Raw genomic sequence first — 20,637 nt, forward strand, 5'->3', positions numbered from 1 at the left:
CCCATACTGCCTTGTCCTGTCCCTTTTTATCCTCCCCTTTTCTATCCATGGGTTCCCCGCCGCAGCTGTTTCCTCAGGCCAACCGCTGGCTTCCTTTTCCCCAGGGGCGGAGTTACAGGCATCGGAGAATGTACAACAGCCTTGAAAACCCTTCCACCTTTTCATACGCTAGTCCACTGGCTTTTGGGAATGGTGGCCCGCTAAAGATATATTCAATTTAACAGTTTGTATCAGTATTAAGTGGAGTTTCTGGATTGCTGGTTTGATGTGCGCAATGTTCCTCTGTCGTGCTGCTTGTCGCCACCTCGGGTCTCTGCGGATAGGAATCCTGGTACCAGTGGTACTAGAGGAAAAAAGAGAAACATTGAGATGGGTGCCATCGCATCTTGACAGGGTCAGGTAGTTGACATTATCAGCATACCAGGAACCAGGTAAAATACAATACTAATTGGTGTTTTTTATAGCACCAACTCCCGGGACAACCTATTTCAAAGTGCTTGGCAACAGATTTTACAATTACCAATCATTACTCAAATTGTGGTACTCATTTCCCATTGGAGACAAGATTCTGCCTAGAGAAGAATTGAGTTCCCAGCTGTGCGGCAACTCCTTCTTATCAGAAGTGTGCCTGTGCTACCGATTGTGCTGTAGCCCAATGATGTCTTCTTGCCCCTACAAGCCTTCCTGCGAATCCTCAATATTTTCTAAGCTTTGAGATAAAGGAGTCCATTCAGGTAATTTCTAAAGTTCTATTTAGGATATTTTTCACCTCCTGATGGCACTGTCCTTCTATTACAGTATCCTTCTTTGCCCAAAGTGACTCCTTTAAGATTAAGTGTAGGCACTGCTACCTGACCCACAAATAGGCCAAATGTTGCTACTTATCTAGTATCTGATTTATCATCTTCACCAAATTACCTTCTGCGGCCAACTCATAATCGTAACAGTGTCTGTAACACTGAAACACTTGCAGATAGTGATGATCTGTCTCTTACTAAGAAATGTCACTCTGTGGGGCAAGCATTCTTCTATATTCTGTCATCTGGTGTATTTGGGACCATATTGCATTACAGAGAATAACACACATCCTGTATTCTCAGGATGCAATTATAACTATTGCAATGAATATGTGGAAAAAGATTTCTCCAGATTCTGTTCCAAAAGAGGAAGACTGCTAATATGGAGCTCCTTTTTATGATTACTAGTGTTTCTTAGTATTCAGCCCGGTAATGTGTGTTTGAGGCTGTCGTAAGAAAACCGAGAGAGGACGAGTGCTCGTTACCGGCTCACGGAGAACAGACAGTCCGAGGGTAGGGATCCCATTACACTGATGCAAACTGCCACATACAGGCCACCTATGGCAGTCGACGGTCTGACTTATATGAAGCAGTCACATTCAAAAGCGACGCTGTGACTCTCTGTTACTACAACAGGACGCAATATTTTCACTTGTTGCAGTCGATGCACCATACATCCCTGACCGAGCAGGAGTACACAAGCTTTTCTTTGGGGAACGGAGGTGCCCCCGGGACTCAATTGATGGTCCACAGAAGGAATGAAGCCCACCATAAGAAATTTAGGTCCTGAAGAAGATGACCACAATAACTCTGGTTATCGAAACCGGTCGACCAACATGCCCATGAGTCTCCTAATGAGCACAACTATGTCCAACTTGAACACGATATAAACTACTTCTGTTACTAGGCAGGCTTCGGCCACTAGGTTATTCCTCTCCTCTGAGGGAGTGGTGTTTCAATAGTCAGAACCAGTTCCGTTACGACAGGGGCTAATGCCAAAGTGGTTATTAAAACATATATAGAAATTCCAGGCAGCAAAGAGTCCCCCCTGCAGACGGAGGAAACGAGCTCCAATGTATACTGTCTCGATATAGCACCCATAGACTTGTTTCTGGACTTTTTAACCTTATTTTGAGGTATATGTGATGAGTAGGGAGAGTCTCCTTGCTATCCCTTTTAGATAGGTGGTGCACCACCGAGTAACTAAGGAGAGATTTTCCGAATAGGGTCAGGGTGTTCTTCTGAGTAGGGTCAGTTTGCATGTGGTTTTGCCAAGTAGAGGAGAGCTCTAGTACTCCCCCACTTTTTGTATCTTTTCTCCAAGTACCGTTTTTGTGTGATTAAAAAATAAAATAAAAAAATAACCAAAACTTAAAAAATTAAGAAAAGGTGAGTCACTACATCCGCAAACACCATATCTCCGAACACCGGGGAACATTTCTAGTGTTATATTATAAAAATAGATTCCCATTGGGCCTCAAAGTTGGTTCACAAGATTGGCTCATTTAGCTCAGCTTCTGAAATTCCAGGATCGTCTACCTCAAAAGAAGCTACTGTGCTTTATTCTTACCGTACAATACATGTGTCCCTCATATGCAACTTTCTTATTCATTTCCTATGTAGTATCAATAGGTATTCAGGGCGATTGGTGCAAAGCTCATCTATAAAATACTCGGGCATACAAGAGTATTGAGGGAGAATCCTATTCTCGCTAAACTAAATTTGTGAGGAGGCATTTTCAGGGTTTTCTTAGGAAACTGCATCTGTAGATGGCATGCAAATGTGCTGCTTGATGCATGTATTGTCTGTATTGTCAATGTAGTTGCTAAGAGACCTGCATGTATGCACAACCAAATGGGACCTCTCCCATGACTACTTTGGTGTCTGCACAGGAAGGTCACAGTGGGCCACTCATGTACCTCCTTCAACTTTCCAGGGTGTCCAAGTTGAATGTATGTCAAGGTTTATAATCAAACACTTCCATATCAAGAACATAATTTCAATTTACAGTGAATGTAGCTGAGTAACCAGTCTGCAGAAAGACACCCATTTCTTTTAAATGCAAGGTTATTAGTACAGAGTTTAAGGTTTTTCGCCGACAGGTTTGCAGCGTGCAGTATAGGATGTTGTCTCGTTGGACCGTTTAGGAATGCACTGCTGTTCCAGATACTTCAGTGTGTTTTCTCTCTGCCAGGTTTTGGAAAATGGCTCTGACTTTCACTGGCCTGAAACTCCAGGGCGCGTTGGGGAGATTCGGTAAGACGGGATTGACCGACATTGAAGGATATGTGGAACTGCCAGATGGCAAGGTGAGTCCAACTCCACTCTGCTGATTCTCTCAAATATTATTCCACCCGACTTTATGTAATCTGTTGTACTTCTTTTTGTTGGAAAGTATCATAATTGGACATTCAACACCTTGTACAAACCCCCACCATCAGCTTTCAGTTGGGAATTTGTTTTGGGGGTTCCACATAGCGCTGAACTACTTGTAAAGCACAGTATGGTGCTTTAGAGGAAGCATTTAATGTAATAGGTGCATGCCATTCACACAGTGCTGTAGATGGGACCATATAGTGTGTGGCATCCGGATTAGATTAGAGAAACCAGTATATGGCCGAGCAGAGACATGTATTGGGACAGTGCTAGATTGCACACTACAGGGATATTTAGCCAGAGTCACAGTATTATACTCAAGTACCAAGATTTCAACGTATAGAGAGTACAACATCACATCTGTAGTGTATAAAGTGCGCCCAATTCAATCACCTCTTAATGGCAGCTGGGCCAGTCTGCCCCTATATAACCGGCTCTTCTTGTGGCCGTCCGTGCGGAGGAACACCCCGATTATCCTCTAAGGTGGCCCGGGTGCGCCAGCCTGTCCTCTACAGTAAGTAACATGAACAACAGACAGAACAATCATGGCCGTCTTCTTAACGGTTTACATCTGAATAAGTGGTCTACCTCGGACAGGCAGTCAGCACCTGAGCGGGGATCTCTACCCTGATTGGTGTTAATCCCTCATTTGCCATATCTGCCCCTTATCCCATCTCTCTGCTATCAGATTTCAAGTATATAATGGCATTTTCAGAAATTAACTCCTGACCAGGGTGGCTGCTAACTTACTTTTTGGGAGATAACTTTAATAGATTACTTTATACTTATTCTGAAACGGGAATAGCTGGTTATCTGCTTTGACAGCTACAAATATAGATTTTGATTTCAGTAGTTTTCCATGCACTATAAACCGCTGCATTTTGATATACGTACATGCCCTTATGTTCTGTGTTTAGCACCCTCTGGTGCTGGGGGAATAAAGAATCAATTGCTGTTTGATGTAAGGCCTTTGTTCGAAGTGCTCCTACAGAATCTTGTACCACTCATTAACATTCTCTTTCTATGCTATTTAACAAGGGTTTGCACCCATGACATGCAATATGTGACTTTCAGGATGTTGGAATTTTGCATTGGCCAATTTTATGAAATTGTGAACTGTTTTAAGCAAATTTATAAATAAAATGTCCCAAATGCTTAACTGGCGAGAGGCAGCTCCGGGGAGACATATTATGCTGGTGGGGGACTTAAATTCCGATTGTATCCATCCTGGAAGTGTATCGGACATGGGGGGCCTTGACGCCACTATCACCACCAAGAGGAGGAATGATATAAGGAGGCTTGCGAGCATGGGGGGAACTGAGTCTTTGCTCCCTGAACGAGGCCTTCTGCTATGCAGCCCTGCTTGGTCCACAAATGGTGGCACTACTTCTACACTTGATTATATCTTCGCGGACGACTGGCTGGGTGCCTTGTGCACGAAATTGAAGGTTCGTTTTACCCCATATAGTGATCATGCCCTATTAGAGGCTGATTTTGTCAACAGTAGAAACCACAATGAGATCCGGGGGGAGGAGAGGTGCTCACAAACCGGTATATGCCACTGATTTGATACTTGATAGTAAATGGCTCATGCTCCCAGATCCACTGGAATGCAGGTAAGGTTGCAAAGGTGAATTTAGTATTGGAGGCATATTTGAAATCCATGGATCAGTCTTGGAAATATAAAACCTTTATCCCCAATGAATTTGGACATTGTATAGGCTGTCTTCTAGTAGCGGGTGGTGCTGTGGTGAGGGGTGGTCGTAATGGAAATAGGGTCAATCATAAACATGTTTACAACAAAGAGATGGTTATACGTAAAAGAGGGATACGTTGCAAGATTGAATATCTAAAAAAACAGGGGCATGGTACCAACATTGAAACATATGAACAAATTAGAAAAATCCGGCAGGCACTTTGTAAGTGGGTCAGACCATTCAAGGCAGTCAGAGAGCAGAGGGATGGTGAAGCAATGTTATTGTGTTTAGGGGAAATTAATTCCATGGCCTTTTTGGCAGATAATTAATACTACTGAGGAGCCCCAATTGGCATCTGTACTTTGGACGAGTCTTCGCAGACTATCCTGGGTTGAGCAGGGATATGATGCTGCCCAAGTGGGACCCAAGTCTATTCGCACTGATGGACTTTGATGAGGATGCAATACTGAGTGCAATAAATACTATTCGCTCCTCCAGGGCACCAGGCCCAAACGGTTTGGCTAATCTTGTACTGAAATCTGATAAGGATGCGTGGGCAAATACTCTCTCTATCCTGTTTGCCAATATACTTGCTACCTGAATTTTCCAGCCTATATAGGGCCATCCCAGCCGCAGGGTGACTGCCGTACCTTACCTTGAATCCGGTACCTTTATCGCTGAAGGCGTGCTTACCTGACTCCAGCCGCTCCATCGCTGAAGGCGTGCTTACCTGACTCCAGCCGCTCCATCGCTGAAGGCGTGCTTACCTGACTCCAGCCACTCCATCGCTGCGCGTGCACTCTACTTGCATTCTGCTGGAGTCGGGGCCTCCTCTCTTACTCTTTGGACTCCTACCGAGCATCTCTCTTCTTGTCCGCTTCACCGCGGAAACTTCTTCCGGAGCCATCGAACTGTCTTCTAGCCTCCGGACTCTGCTGCACTCTGTCGGACTGCTCCTACGAGGGAAAAGAATACACCAGATTAGAAATCTCACAATCACGAACTCTGGGCTGCATTTTACCTGAGTCTTGACTTCCATCACATCAACCAGTACACCTGTTGTCCTTGAGAGCCCATCATCCTCAGGGGACTTCCAAGAGCAGCTCTATGCTTCCGACCCTCATTTTCACACCTATTGGGGAACAAGCAGAGACATAGCAAGTTACCATTATTGCTTATCACTATGTTAATACTCACAGCAAAAGACATTATTAAAAACCAAAGACTTACCTTCAAGTGGATTGGTCACAGCCGGTCTGGATCGCCACTTTGCGGGCCAATGAAGCAACTAGGCCCGTTCTACACACCCCTGCTGAAGAAAGCAGGACGGAGAGCCCAGAATCACAAAAGAATAGGTGAGCTTGCATGGGAAGACGCTTGCGCACACCGTTCTGGCACGAAAGGGACGACGGGATTCAAGATACCTCCACGCCATCCTCATTGCCTCTCCTCTTCCCTCAGGTGCGACACCAGTATCCCAAACCCTATTCTCTGAGACATCTGGGGAAGATGGCCGACACCAGGGAGTCGAGTCGAGGAAGGGCTTCAACCGTGCCCCCGCAGAGACCAGGTGAGCGTAACATCGATGCTGATCGAAAGATTTTTGTTTCAGTCATGTTATACTATGTGGAACCCTGGGCAGCAGGGACAAGTAGACTGTCAAAATGGCAAATACGTTTTAGGAGACAGATGGTGACCATGCTCAATGGATTGGTGATCAACATAGTAAAGCATTTGGCTTGGAGTGGCAGGTACAAAGCAGTATATGGACCATCCTTAGATTTAATAGCTGCCCTCGATTCACTCGATAAAGGCTTACTTTGGAAGAAATTAGCCAGTTGGGGTATCCCGGCTGGTGTCCTTACTTTACTCATCGCCCTACACTTTAAAAATGTTATTCAAATTCACCTTAATAACAACGTGGCGTTATCCAGGCAGATTGCAACCGCTATGGGGGTCCAACAAGCTGTGTTGTGCACCCTGTATATTTATGGATAAATCCATGGGGATACACGAGGATCGGCCCCATTCCAAGATGGCCACACTCGCTTTGTTTGCCTAAGTTTTCGTTTGCCCTTCCTCCTCCTCCTGGGCTACCGGCATTGATTGGCTCCCAGACACACTTATTTCCCAATCAGACGCCGGCACTACGTACGCTGGCCCACTGAACTAAGGACCACTGAAGCAAGGACAGGAACCTGTCCTGTACCTGTCCTGACCGTCCAGACGCCAGCGCCACAAGGCTATCATCAGCTGGACTCACTTCCGTGCTATCAAGCACCTTGACTCTCAGTAAGTCCATAAAGCCCCACCAACGTTGCGCCACCATGTTTCTCTATCACTGCCCGCATCTCGCTGCCACCCCGCATTTGTCTCTACGGCCAGCACTATACTAATCCTCATCCCTATGCTCCGTCCGCCGCACCAATACTATTCCGCATTTGTATATATAATCATACGCCCGCCAGCGCTTGGCAAATGCATACTGTCCGAGAGCCCCAAACTGATCAGGCTCCATCTATCCCACGCTATGCACCAACAAGTGCAATATAGCGCAACTGGAGGCCCCCTTTATACTATCTCTCTTTGACATTCCCGTCCTCATCTTAACATAATCCCTGAAAGTAAAATTTGGCGCACTTCATAGCCTCCCTGTATTGCTTTTATAGATTTGCTAATTAACTACCATTGTCTATGTACCACAGCATCACCCATCAGTCCAGCATCCATTTCAACGCCTATTGCCCCATTGCCATAACCGGCTTCTAGCCTATCAATCTTTGCTCCTGCATCTAGCCTAGCATTGCTTTATTGTATTATCCCGCAACTAGCCTGGCACTGCCTCAATGTTTGCTCCTGCATCTAGCCTAGCATTGCCTCAATGTTTGCTCCTACATCTAACATAGCATTGCCTTATTGTATTATCCTGCATCTAGCCTAGCACTGCCGCAGTATATTGTACCTAGCCTAGCCTAGCATTGCCTCACTGTACTACTCTGCATCTAGCCTTGCACTGCCTCATTGTCTTGCTCGGCATCATACCTAGCACTTCTGCACCCCTTAATTTCTATCACATACAAGCACCCTCAACACAGACCATCCATGGCACATCTCCCACTCACCTTCATCGCTCTTTTCATATACCTCTACCACACCCAGTCCGCCACCAGACCGCCCCCTAGAGCCAACATGTTGCAAATCCCAACCGTCACCCCACCTCGTCACCACAAGATGCTCTGCACCAAAGGCGCATTGCATCCTTCGGACGTCCACTTATACACACATGCACACCACAATCTCATACGTAGAAATGCCCTCCTAGGATACCGCACCTCCCAACACCTAAAGACTAAATTCAGTCGCAACCCACAAATAACACGCACCAACACACCCAGTTACCGCCAGAAGAATACATCCACCACACCACTCGACTAACCCAATTGGCCAACATCCTCCATCATCAAACTCAATTGCCCCCTTATAAATGATATAGATCCCTGGTTGCACATGCCCTTGAGATCTATGATCTCATCACAGCCAACAACCTTGCCTACTCGCAATAACTGAAACCTGATTACATCCAGCAGCAGGACCTGCACTTATGCTTGCAGTCCCAAAAGACTACACCATCACCAAAGCCGACAGAACTTCCAGCAAAGGGGGAGGAATTGCCTTCATCTCAAAAACCCAGCTATGCTTAAGAGAATTTACCTCTCTCCCATTCCCGACTGGAGAACTCATATCAGCTAAATCACTACTATCTACTCAAAGCACTCTCCTAATCCACCTTATCTATAGACCACCAGGCCCCACCACCTTTGAAGAAGACATCTCCAATCTACTCTCCCACAACACCAAATCTACCTCAAAAATCCTGCTACTAGGTGATCTGAATTTAGGGTTCAAAGACCCTCTAGACTCCCACGCCAGCACAGTGGAACAATCCCTAATCAAACTGGGCTTCAAACAACACATGTCAGAACCCACCCATTGCCATGGCCACCCTAAACTGCAAATTGAAATTAATCTCTAATAACCCATGTCCATGGTCTGACCATCACATTATCTACTTCGAGCTGGACGCAACTCACATCCCCACAGTGATCACCCAGTCTCCTCCAGCCTCGACTAGGAACAACAAGGCCATCACATTGGATGCTATCCGCCCACTCATCCTACCTATAATGAATCCATCCCACACCCCCATACTCGACTCAGAAGCTCTAGGGGACACCTTCAATAAAAACTTACAATTGGCACTAGACCAAATCGCCCCCATCAAACCCAGAAAAGCTAAACAACCCAACCATCTTAACAACTGGTTCACACCTGAACTAAAGGCACTGAGAAAAGCAGAACGAGCTGCAGAATCCACATGGTTAAAAAACCCATCTCCCCACAATAAAGATCTCTTCAAGATAGCAGCCACTGCCTACAAAAAAGCTATTATTAACACCAAAAGTGACACTTTCAACAAAAGAATACAAAACGCCAAATTCAATGTAAAAGAACTTTTCACCATTCTCAGAGAAATGGAAGCACCCTCCCCCCCCAATCCACCTGTGTCAAAGACACCACATTGTGCGCTAAAATCCAAAAGGCACCACTAGACAAAATAGCCCTACTCCAAACAAAAATAGAAACCAAAAGACTCCTCCTAGCCATCAAAGGTACCAACACCAACCAAACCCACATATCTCAACCCAACAACGCAGAACTATTCAAATTTGTCCCAGTCACCATCGCTCAGGTGGAAGCAATCATCTCCAGCCTCAAACCTTCAAAATGTCAAGGGGACATCTGTCCCGCACCCTTCATCAAAGGAGTTGTTAAAGACTTTGCACCATTCATCACCACGCTCATAAGCTCTTCCTTTGCATCATGCACTGTCCCCAAGAATCTGTAAGACGCCTGGGTCAAACCACTGCTTAAAAAAACACACTAGACCCTAACACTCCCACCAACTACCGTCCGATCACCACAGTGCCATTCCTGCTAAAAATCCTTGACAAAGCAGCCTATATTCAAATTCAGAACCATCTAGAAACACATAACCTGCTCAGCCTCCGCCAATCTGGCTTCAGATCTAGACACGGCACAGAGACAGCCCTTCTAGATCTGAAAATCCAAATGAATGAGGCCAAAGACAAAGGCCATCCCTCCCTCCTTCTACTTGTTGACCTCTCGGCGGCCTTTGACCTGGTCGACCATAACATTCTCACCGTAATGCTAAACACCTCTGCCTCCTTCTCACCCAATGCAGCTAAATGGATCCAATCCTTCTTGTCTGAAAGATCCATGAGGGTCTTCTCAGATAACGCATCAGCAGAACCTGCACCTATCAAGTGCGGAGTTCCCCAAGGCTCCTGCGTCTCCCCTACCCTCTATAACATCTTTACCAAGATGTTATTTGGCCTCTTTGATGACATGAATGTCCTATATACCAACTATGCGGATGATACACAGATCCTCATCACGCTCACAGGATCTTATGAAAAAGACTCAATGAAATGTACAGCAAAATCCAAGAATGGATGGCAAATCATGGGCTTTGTCTAAATGATGACAAAACCAAGCTCTTACTCATTGGCTCTAAACAACGCCTCAATAAACTCGACCCAAAATACAACTCATTCAACATTGATGGTAACCATATTAAGATCTCCAATAATGCCAAAACACTCAGTGTCTACCTTGACTCCTCCCTGACAGTATCATGACAGGTCAACGCTACCGCCTCCGCCGCGGCCTACACCACTAAACTTATAACGGCCTGCAGACCCTTTCTATCCACCCACTGTTGTATCATACCAGCAAGAGCCCTTATACTCTCCAAACTCGACTACTGCAACTCCCTATATCTAGGCACCAGCAAGCAAAATATTCAAAAACTTCAAATCCTACAAAACAATGCCCCTAGGGCAGCGCTCAACATCCCACATAATGACCACATTATCCAGGCAAGAGAAATGGCCAACTGGCTCCCCATAAAAGACAGAATCACATTCAGGGCCCTCATGATTACACACAAATGCACCACCAACACAGCCCCTAAATACCTGGTCGACAAATTCTGTACCAGAACATCTTCCAGACCCACAAGAACCAACCACGCGCACTGCCTCAACATTCCCAAATACAGACTCCAGAAATCGGGCGGAACTAGCTTCCCTGTCTTAGCAGCTAAAACCTGGAATTCCATGCCCCCGTCACTGAGAGATGAACATCACTTCCCCGCCTTCCGCTTCAAAGTCAAAGCATGGCTTCTATCTGTTATCCCTTGCACATAACCTCATACCTACATCCTCCATGTTCAACTTGTATACCATGTCTATACCAACCTGGCGTAATTCTTCAATCTATTCAATCCTGTAAATGACTTTATTCACTGCACATTAATCCTGTCATTAACTAACATAAACAAACACACGATTCACTTGCTGTATATTATACTATGTAACTGTAAATTCCTGTAATTATGTAACCTCTCATGTATATTATGTAACTGTAAATTTCTGTATGTAAGCAACGCCAAATCTATGTAACCTGTTCAAGATCAAGCGCCTAGCTAACCCTGGGTTCAGTGCGCTATACAAACAAATAAACTAAACTAAACTAGACTTAATCTATACCTGGCTGACATAATGGAAGCCCTTGTGGAATCCTCATTGATTACCCTAAACTGCTTCATCTTCACTTCCAATGGCTTGCCTATGCGGATGATTTCTTTTTGTATGACGCAAGTAAAATCAATTCCGTTGTGAAATATGGGAATCATTCACTTGTAGTCAATCCCTCAAAATCAAAAGTAATCAGATTCTCTAACAGCACTAAGAAATGCTCACTCAAGTGGAGTATAGGTACCTCAATGATTCAGTGCGTAGATTCACTGGTCTATTTAGGTTTCCCAGTATTTTCAAGATCCTCTTTGAAGAGCAGCAGACTCTGACTGAATGAAATTACGGAGAAATTGACCAGTCAAATAAAAATTATCAATGTAAAGTTTGGCAGGTTCTCCCTTAAACCAGTGATCAGATATTATGAAGCCAAAGTCATTCCGAAATGTATGTGCCGAATTGAGACCCACCCATGTGCTCTTCTGGAATATCTGCCGTATTGGAGGGAAGAATCTGGAAACGGATAGTAAATATACCAATGGGTTTTCCTGGGGCCGCTGCCTGTTATGATTTGGTTTTAGTCTCCCTCCAATCGCGCGCCTATTGGAAAATCTTATCCCTCTTGAGAAAGATTTTTATTCTGGTTGAGAATTCTTTGTATGTGGATTTCAAGATGTTTTATGTAGCCCAGTGCTGCTCCAGAATGTGAGCACTAAGTTATTTGTAGCTCGATATTGGATAAGATCAGTTGCTCAGCACAGGATTTGGTTGATTACCCTATTAGGACTAAATCATCATTATTATATCAATATGATTGGATTATGACACAGGAACAACTACATTCATATCCATCATTGGTTCATTTGAGGGAAGATCACAAAAGCAGAGGGGTTTTAGCATTTACTCAGACAAAGTTACACAAGCGTTTATCTGCTTTCGTTGGAACCTGCTTTATTCTAAACAAATCATGATAAACTAGAACAGGATCCCACTGAGTTTGGGAGCCTGCACGTGCTGTCAGCTAGCGGTTATTGTAGACCCCTCTAAACATTCGGTACTGGATTGTTCAGGGTTAAGTTTGCTCCATGAGCTTTACCTAGATGAGCTGGTCTCTGTGGATTTTGAATCAGATACGAATGAATTTTTCAACAAATGATGCCTGTCGGGGAAAAAATATGTCTTCCATAATTGTAATCGCTTCTTTTATTAGAGCAATGGATTTGGATAAGGTTTTAGATGAATGATGTTTTCCTGCACATATTCAGGGCCTGATTGACAGAAGCGTTGTATAATGGCGCAATCCCATAGGAAAACGCTCTGTTAATCAGGCACTTGATGTTTTTGTGATGAATGAAATGAACTGCAGTATAATGAAGTTTAATGAATTTATTGGTGTAATACTGTGTTAGGAAGCATTTGTAAGGATTGCTGATTTTAATGATTTTAAGTATTGTGATTTCATTGTGAGTTTTATTAAAGGTTGAGTTTTTTCAACCATAAAATAAAAATAAATAGATAACATCAAACAAAATATGTTTCTAAAAAGTGAGCTGCAGGAAATGTTGTCATCCAACTAAGCAAACGGTTTTCAGTTTTTACCCTATGAAAGTGTTAATTCCATCCACTGCACCGATCCTTGAATTTCTATTAGCCATTTATTGCATCAAACCATTTCTTGAGATAACCAACGGGCAAGTCCGGTATAGATTTTCAATCTTTTTATTACTGGCAAAATACCCAGATCAGATTTCCCCAACATAAAGTGCATAGTGTTTCTACATCTATAGCTGACACCTGTTTTGTGCTTGAGTGCTTTATTAAGGCCTGGAATGAAGCAGAGTGGTAGCAATTTTGAGCTCTGAGTAGATGCCTACATTGGCAGCATTGTTAAAAAAAACAAAAGCCACATGTAATTAGCACTTGTCATTGTGAAGGTTCTCCAATTGGATTATGCTTCACCTGTTCCAATGAAAAATACACTTTTTGTAAGAGGAAGGTAACTCATGTCAATGTGCACGGATGCATTCCATGCGGTTATAGAACAGCTTTCTTAGCCAATGGCAGTGAAGATGCTGCTGGGTTTGCAGTCTGTGACACAGTTACGTTGCCTACCATCATTGTAGAAAAAGGGTTGAATCAAAATATATCACTGTTCCCATTCATTTTGTTGGAAATGATGCAAAATACTTGTTTGCAGATTTGTTTGCAGTAGTTGCGCCAGCGGCTTGATTGGAAAATATATTGATACATTTGCAGTTTTGTAAAGTGAAAAAGTGTGAACGTTGCCCCGTTGTGCTGCCACCAATTCGGCTTTGCCAGGAGATCTGGAAAGGAATTGGGGACTCCGTTCACTCGCATGCTGGGAAGCGGCCTTCTCCGAGTACCCTCAGCTCTTTGATCATGGAATCTCCTTTCTGGGTGATCGGCTATTGACGAGATATTTTTTTTTAATGTGTTGTGGATCGTCACAGGTGCCGGGACCCAACTCTGGAAAAGTGGTTCAGCTGCTGATTTTAGAATCTGGAAATCTGGTTCTTGGATTCAGCACTTCACCAAAACTGCCCATCAGTCAGCTTCTCTGCCGTACCCTTGTTTTAGTTTGGGTATTAATTGAGCGCAGCCCTTCCTCAAAGAATCAGCAGTACATCAAAGATGAGTATAATGAATGGCCATGTTACATCACTGTTAAGCCACAGGATCAGTCCTTCAGGGTGAGGTCGGGTGTGTTGGTGCATGAAGAAGGTTCTCCTTGAAAAGCAGGGTCAGGAGCTATTTTCTGAATTGCATGAGGGTGGGTGAGAGTCTAATGTTGACTGGTATGAGGTTACACAGCCTTCAGTCGGAGATCGAGAAAGAATGGTCCCTTTTTGTTCTTATTTTGCATGTTTGCCGCTGTAATCTAGCTTCTTGTGAAGCACTGGCCACTACAGATGGTGTCCTTGCTGGCCAGTTAGGGGGCATGCAAGGTAGCAGCTTTGTAAATGATGCTGTCTTTAAGGTGATGCATGGTTGTAGGGGCAACCAATGTATTTAAACGAGTGTGGCATATGGTCAAACCTGCAGAGGCTTTTTGGTAAAGGCAGACTGCGGTGTGAAGGGCGCTTCTCGTTGGTGCCAGGGTGCCGGTGGGTAGACGAGTGAGCAGTACATTTCCACAGTCCAAGTGAGTATGGATGAGGGCCTGCACCGTGGACCAGAAATTGATTGGAACGAAAGGCTTGATTTTCCACAAGAGCACTGATTGGTAACAAGCTCTGTTTGTTTTGAAGGGGAGATAACTATCAATGTGTGTTCCCTTGGTACATGGTGTCAGCTGCAAGGTGAATCTTCTAGGTTCATGATGGAGAGACCGCTCTGGATCTGGGTGCATTCACTCTTATTGCAGAGGAAGAATTATTCCTCTGTAATAAGAGTGGTCAAGTTCAGTTTGAGTTATGTGTGGACATCCAGGTGTGTATCGGGGTGAAGGAGGCCTGAGCTGGTTAATGCCTTTGATGGAATATATCTGTTGAGAGTTGAGTATTTATTTATTGAAAGGGTTTTCTAGAGCACAAACTTTCCCCCAGGGTCTCAGAGGGCTGTACATGAAAAATATGCATAATAATAGTTAATCACAATTTACAGACAATCAACATAAAAACCGTAACAAATCGACAAACAACTTCTGCAAATTGTTTAAAACCATAACATAAAAAGCTTTGTTAGTCAGTTACAACGCTAACTTATTGTTGAATGTAGATTTTGGGGCTGGCAACAAGTGCTCTATATAGATGTTGAAGATCAAAGGTGAGGCAGGCAGTGGGGGTGATCGGGAGGTATCCAGTTAGACGAACTGAATCCAGTCTTCTAGGTATGAGGTGAGCCACTGGAGGATGGTCTCACCAATTCCCATGAGTTTGCTAGTGTCTGAACCAGAGCTTGATTATCCATTGTGTTGAAGTCTGCGGAGAGACCAAGGAGCACCAGGAGGCAATGCTCCAGATTTTGAGTATTGCCAATTTTTTACAGTTGGGAGTAACATGATATTTTAGAGAGTCCAAAAGTCCCATACCCAATGGGAGTATTTTATGAACAAAAAAAACTATATTTAAATGTTTTAGTATATTTATTTGCACTTAGTTATTTGTGATCTTTCAAAGATATATACGTTTACCTCTTCAGATCTGGCAGTAATGATAGTAGAGTTTCTTCCTGTGGCTGTATATGTACTACTGGTTAAGAAAAATCCATAGAGCTGTGTGGATGGAAGAAGGGGGACAGGCTCATATTTGTCTGTTTCCTCTTTTCTTTATGTTGGAAGTATTGTTACTTCCTATTTTTATTTTTTGGGGATTATTTGCCTGTTTTTAGGCAATACAAGTGGCTGATACACCTCATATTTGTAGTCAGGGGTGTCCCTCATTGAGAATGAAGAGCTTTGTCTGCCACTTGGATGGTGGCAGTCTCTGAGCTACCAATGGGTCAGACGCCATATTGGTAGGTCTGTGTGAGTTGTTGGTGTTGCTGTGTGCTTGATGTTAAGTGGCTACAGCTCTTTCGAGGATCTTGCCTCGCAAAGGAAGGTGGGTATTGGGGCGGTAGTTGTAGAGATCATCAAGGACCAGTGTTGTTAGATTTTTTTTTAGCAGAGGGAGCATTTGTCTAGGTTTGAGGGTATTGATAAATATTCCATGGGTGAGGTATTTATTGATAAGTCAGTAAAGGATGGAGTACTTCTGTGGTGTCTAGAGGATGGGGCTAGACGGATGTTATCTAAGTAGAAGGTAGCTTAGCTGGATTATTGGGTCCTAGGCACATCCTCCATGGATGGTTATCGATTGTGTTATTTTGCGCAGCAGAAGAAGTGGGGCAGTGTGTGTAATGTGGTTAGCGTTGATGTTTTGGTGAATTTTGCTAATGTTAATTTCTGTAGATTTCTCTGATGGGTTGGAGTGTTGGGGAGAAGGTTGGTGTACTGTGTGGCGGCTTTAAAGAGAGCTTTGCTTTCATTGTTCACTTCAGCTAGGGTCTTCTGGTAGGAGGTTACTAGATAGCCACTGCCAGTTTGAATGGTGCAGATCCTTACCTTTGATGGGCTTGGACGAGCTCCCACTCCACATCCTGCATAAAAGCAGGACTCATGCAGCCATTCGACAGATCATCACTGGAGCCAAGACCTCTACGACGAGTTGTAGCGCACTGATGACCCGAGAAAGTACCCTGAATCTGACAAACATTGAGTCCAGTGCTGTCCCGTTGAAGCCCTTCTTCTCTGTCCTGATCTCAAGAAGGCCCTTGTTGATGCTTTGATCCCTGGACGAGTAGAGACAACCAGTCTCGACCCCGGCTTGAGGACCTATATCTTCTGGGCCTTTGTAAGTGTCCCTGAAACAACCAGCTCTCTCCTGGGCTACCTCGCTGCAGCTGTTCCCGTTCGGAGTGCATCCTTGGAACTTGGTGGATCATCAACTTGTAACAAGATGCCTGCTCCTGCATTTTCAACTTTCCTGCACCAACAGAAGCTGTGCTTGGCCTGCTCCTTTGTTCATCCATTGCCCATCGCCTATTGCCGCCTGATCGTCGTGACTCCCGTCACAGCTCATCTTCCTTGCTCCCTGAAGGTGTCCTGGGGTGATCTGCTCGCAAAAGTCTTCGTCCCTTCATGGTTTGTGTGTTCAACTGGAAGCTGGCTGGAACCGATTTCAAAGCACTGTGACCTACCAAAACAAAATCCTGTGGCCAAATGTGACCTCTGCACCCGCAGGCCTTCCTCTATAGGACCAAGCACAAAAGACTGTATCTCAATGGCATCTGGAACCTCTGCAGTGTCCTCTGGAGAAATTGGAGTCAGGGGGTGAGTTACCATACCTGTTTGTCCCCCCCTGTCCTTCATAGGGATACATGGGAGTAAAGTACTGTTCCTAAATCACTCTTTCCTCACTTTGGTCAGTGGAGGCCTGGTCTTGGATCTCTTCATGTTACTAGTCTAAGGAACGGGATTGTGTGAGTTTACTTATTAATCATAATTGCTGGTATTGCCAATCTCTTAATAAACCTACCTGTGAAGTATCAACTGTGGAACTGGTGACTTTTGGGCACAGGGCCCTAAACTATTTTAGGGTAGAGAAACTGTTCATGGATTATCCTGAAGTGTTTTATTCTATTTCTAATGCATCTGAGTATGAGGTGGTGGACACCCAACCTGAGCCTACAGGCCATGAAGGGAAGAGTTTAAACTGAATTGAAATATTAAGAGAGACACAACACAACAGCTGATTACATGAGGAGAAAAGGCCCACACACATGGGGAAGAGATGCAACTAATTAGCCCACACCAATCACGCTATCACAGAAGCTGGTGGGAAAATGGATCACACCAGTTGGAACTCTTCATTGAAAAATGAGTGCCAGAACCTCAGAATACGTGCGAGTTGGGACAGTGTTCTGAACTGTTAATGCTGTGTCAGTCAGAGGGGCTGGGGAAGCTGAGCAGGAGGTGGCCAAGTCAAATAGGCCATGCTGCAAGATTTTCAGCTTGTAGGAGAGGCCTGCTGGGGTCTTGACCTAATAGCTGACAAGAGTCAGAGGATACTGAAGGGACATGTGAGGACAATAGCCTGCTGGGGGCTCTAGCCCAGATCCTGGTGACTGCTACAAAACCACCAGAGCTCAAAAGGGCATTTTGAAACCTTGAGAATCTGAGAGGAATATGTAGCTCAAGCCCAGAGGCTCGACCCTTGGGTGGGGGTCGTCAGGAGGTCGTAATATGTAACGTAGATAGCAAAAAACAGGTAGGGCGGAAGGAAATTCTACCCAAGGAGACCGCTAGAGTATGAAATGACCTACAGAGTGTTGCCCCAGTAAGATTGCTAGGGCACGAGGGGTAACCTGAAACTGTTGCCCAGGTAGGAGTTGACCACATCTCTACAGAGTCGCAGAGGACAGACCCTCTTCTGGATAGTGTCCCCCTTTACTTCGCCTTGAAAGCGTCTTCAACACTTACCTCTTCTACATTCACTTCGTCAGATATTTACTTCTTCTTACGTTTACTTCATCTGCAGTCTGCATCTTCACATTCACAAGGTGGCAATGGACATGGTAAGGTTAGCTGTAAGGTGAGGGTTGGGGTAAGGGAAAGAAAATGGGTGGGAAAAAGGGGGATATATGGAGACTACCCTGGTAATGAGAAAGTGAAATTAAGAAGAAGAGAACGACAGAAGAAGTAAAGGTATCAAGGGGCAGATGTGGCAAAGTGAATGCAAAAGAAGTAAAGACACACATCTCTTCTGGGTCACCTGCCACAGCAAATGAAGGAGTGTGCCGGCACCCCAGAACTGTGTATGGATTAGAACAGGGATTGGAAATTGGACTGAGGACCTTGAGTCCCCTCAGTTTACAGCCCCTTCACTTAGATGTATGGCTTCATCCTGACACCTGGCACTGCTAACTGACAATCCCCTGTTTGTGTTGGTACCCCAACTCCTTTAAGTAGCCCCCCAGCCCCTCCCTGAGGAGAACAAATAAAGGCGTTGAATTACTCTTGTGGCTTGCGTGGTTATTTTATCCACCTCATGGCGTGGTCTCAGGGTAGCGACCTGTGAATCCGAGAGAGTGGAGTGAGAGGATAGGCTCATGGATATCCATAAAGGGAAGGAGACATTTCCTTAAGACATTCCTGTATGAAACTTTATGTACTTAAAGGCCACTGAAATGATAGGTTGCCTCATTGTTTATCCGGAAATTAGCTAGAGTGCTTTTCACAGACATGTCTTCAGTCACTAGAGAAAATGAAATGATGAACCAGATTGAGGGGCATTTTTCTTTTGAATTTCCTGATGCCCAAAGAAATAGAATATGGTCAAGTCAAGGTCAGAAAAGGGCAAAAAACAAAAAAAGTGAGAGGCAGTGGGACGAACAAAGGCATAAAGAGGGGAGGACCGTGGTTTAATGGATGCCCCCATCCTATATATATATATATATATCTCTAAGGATGGCTGTGCATCAGGGACTGAGCCTGAACACCTACAATTCTGCCACGCTTCCAGTTATGGGGGAGGAAACATTATCTCTGGAAACGAGAAGCTTGGACCCAAATGGACTGACGGATGTTGCAGCCATTTTATCCACACATACATACTCTGTAGCTGTCAAAAGCAGTATATGTGGTTCATGGTTACAAAGACTTTAATTTTAGGGTGTTATGATAAAAAGAAATAATGCACGCTGGGCATGGTGATCACGTACTTAGTCATCAGTGTACATTTTGTTATCACAGAAATATTTGTTAATAGGTTTTAATACTCCACCAAGTCACCACCACAGTCGTTTCACAGCACGCAGGCTAGTCTGTGCAGTGGCGTACTGTGCCCCGCCATTCTGCTGAGGGATAAATTGAAAGACGCTTTGATAACAGAAATGTTGTTATTAAGGATTTTTTTCCATGTCATGTCATGCTAGACTGTGTGTATGCTCATTGTGAGATAATCGTGTGCCTTACTTGGGAGTAGGCTTTCAAAGTATATTAATGCATATACCCATCTACAGTCAATATAACTTGAGATCTGTGGTCACTCTTATATTGCTAAGCTCCGAGGAACCATCATACCCCATTCTCATCTGAGGAAGATCGTAGCGCACCGGGCTGTCCAGCTTCGAATGATAACCCTCTAACAGAGTATAATTCATATGGTTATTGTACATTTTGGAAATGTGCTTTGGTCAGTAAGACAAGTGTCACATTCTTACAATGTTCTGGACTTAAGGAATGCTAGTTTTGTTGTGGGGTTTCATTGAATGCATAATCCAGTGCCTGTTAATGCACACACTGCAAAATTGTATTATTGGTGTAGTTGTTACTAGATGCATTTGGGTGATATGCTAAAAATGAACAGATTTAGAAATTGTTATGTCTACAATATATACCGGAAGTGATCATTAGAAATTATCCTTGTACAATTAAATAAATACACAGAATACAATAGAAATACAATTAAAACCTTGTTTAAGAGCTTCTTTTGGGGAGAATACAGACCATTTTGTCTATTGCTCAGAATGCAAGGCTACCGGAAGTGTGGCGCGCACCCGCTGCCTATTTTCTGCAACTGCTCACTATTCTTAGAGAGGCACAGCTCCACCCTACTGATGAGGTCCAACCAGACCAAAACACGTGTC

General features: G+C 44.3%; 1 protein-coding gene across 3 annotated transcripts in view; it reads left to right on the top strand.

The window, feature by feature from the left end:
• The window catches only part of CFAP44 (cilia and flagella associated protein 44), a 1,393,686-nt gene that overhangs the window by 576,178 nt on the left and 796,871 nt on the right, over nucleotides 1-20,637 (top strand). For all 3 annotated transcript variants that reach the window (XM_069635797.1, XM_069635796.1, XM_069635798.1), the window contains one exon: nucleotides 2,992-3,106. In XM_069635797.1, coding sequence (XP_069491898.1) covers nucleotides 2,992-3,106 — 115 coding nt within the window. The remainder of the gene's footprint in view (nucleotides 1-2,991; nucleotides 3,107-20,637) is intronic.

This window comes from Ambystoma mexicanum, chromosome 7p (assembly GCF_040938575.1).
Source record: "Ambystoma mexicanum isolate Mex_15411 chromosome 7p, UKY_AmexF1_1, whole genome shotgun sequence".
NCBI classification, from domain to species: Eukaryota; Metazoa; Chordata; class Amphibia; order Caudata; family Ambystomatidae; genus Ambystoma; species Ambystoma mexicanum.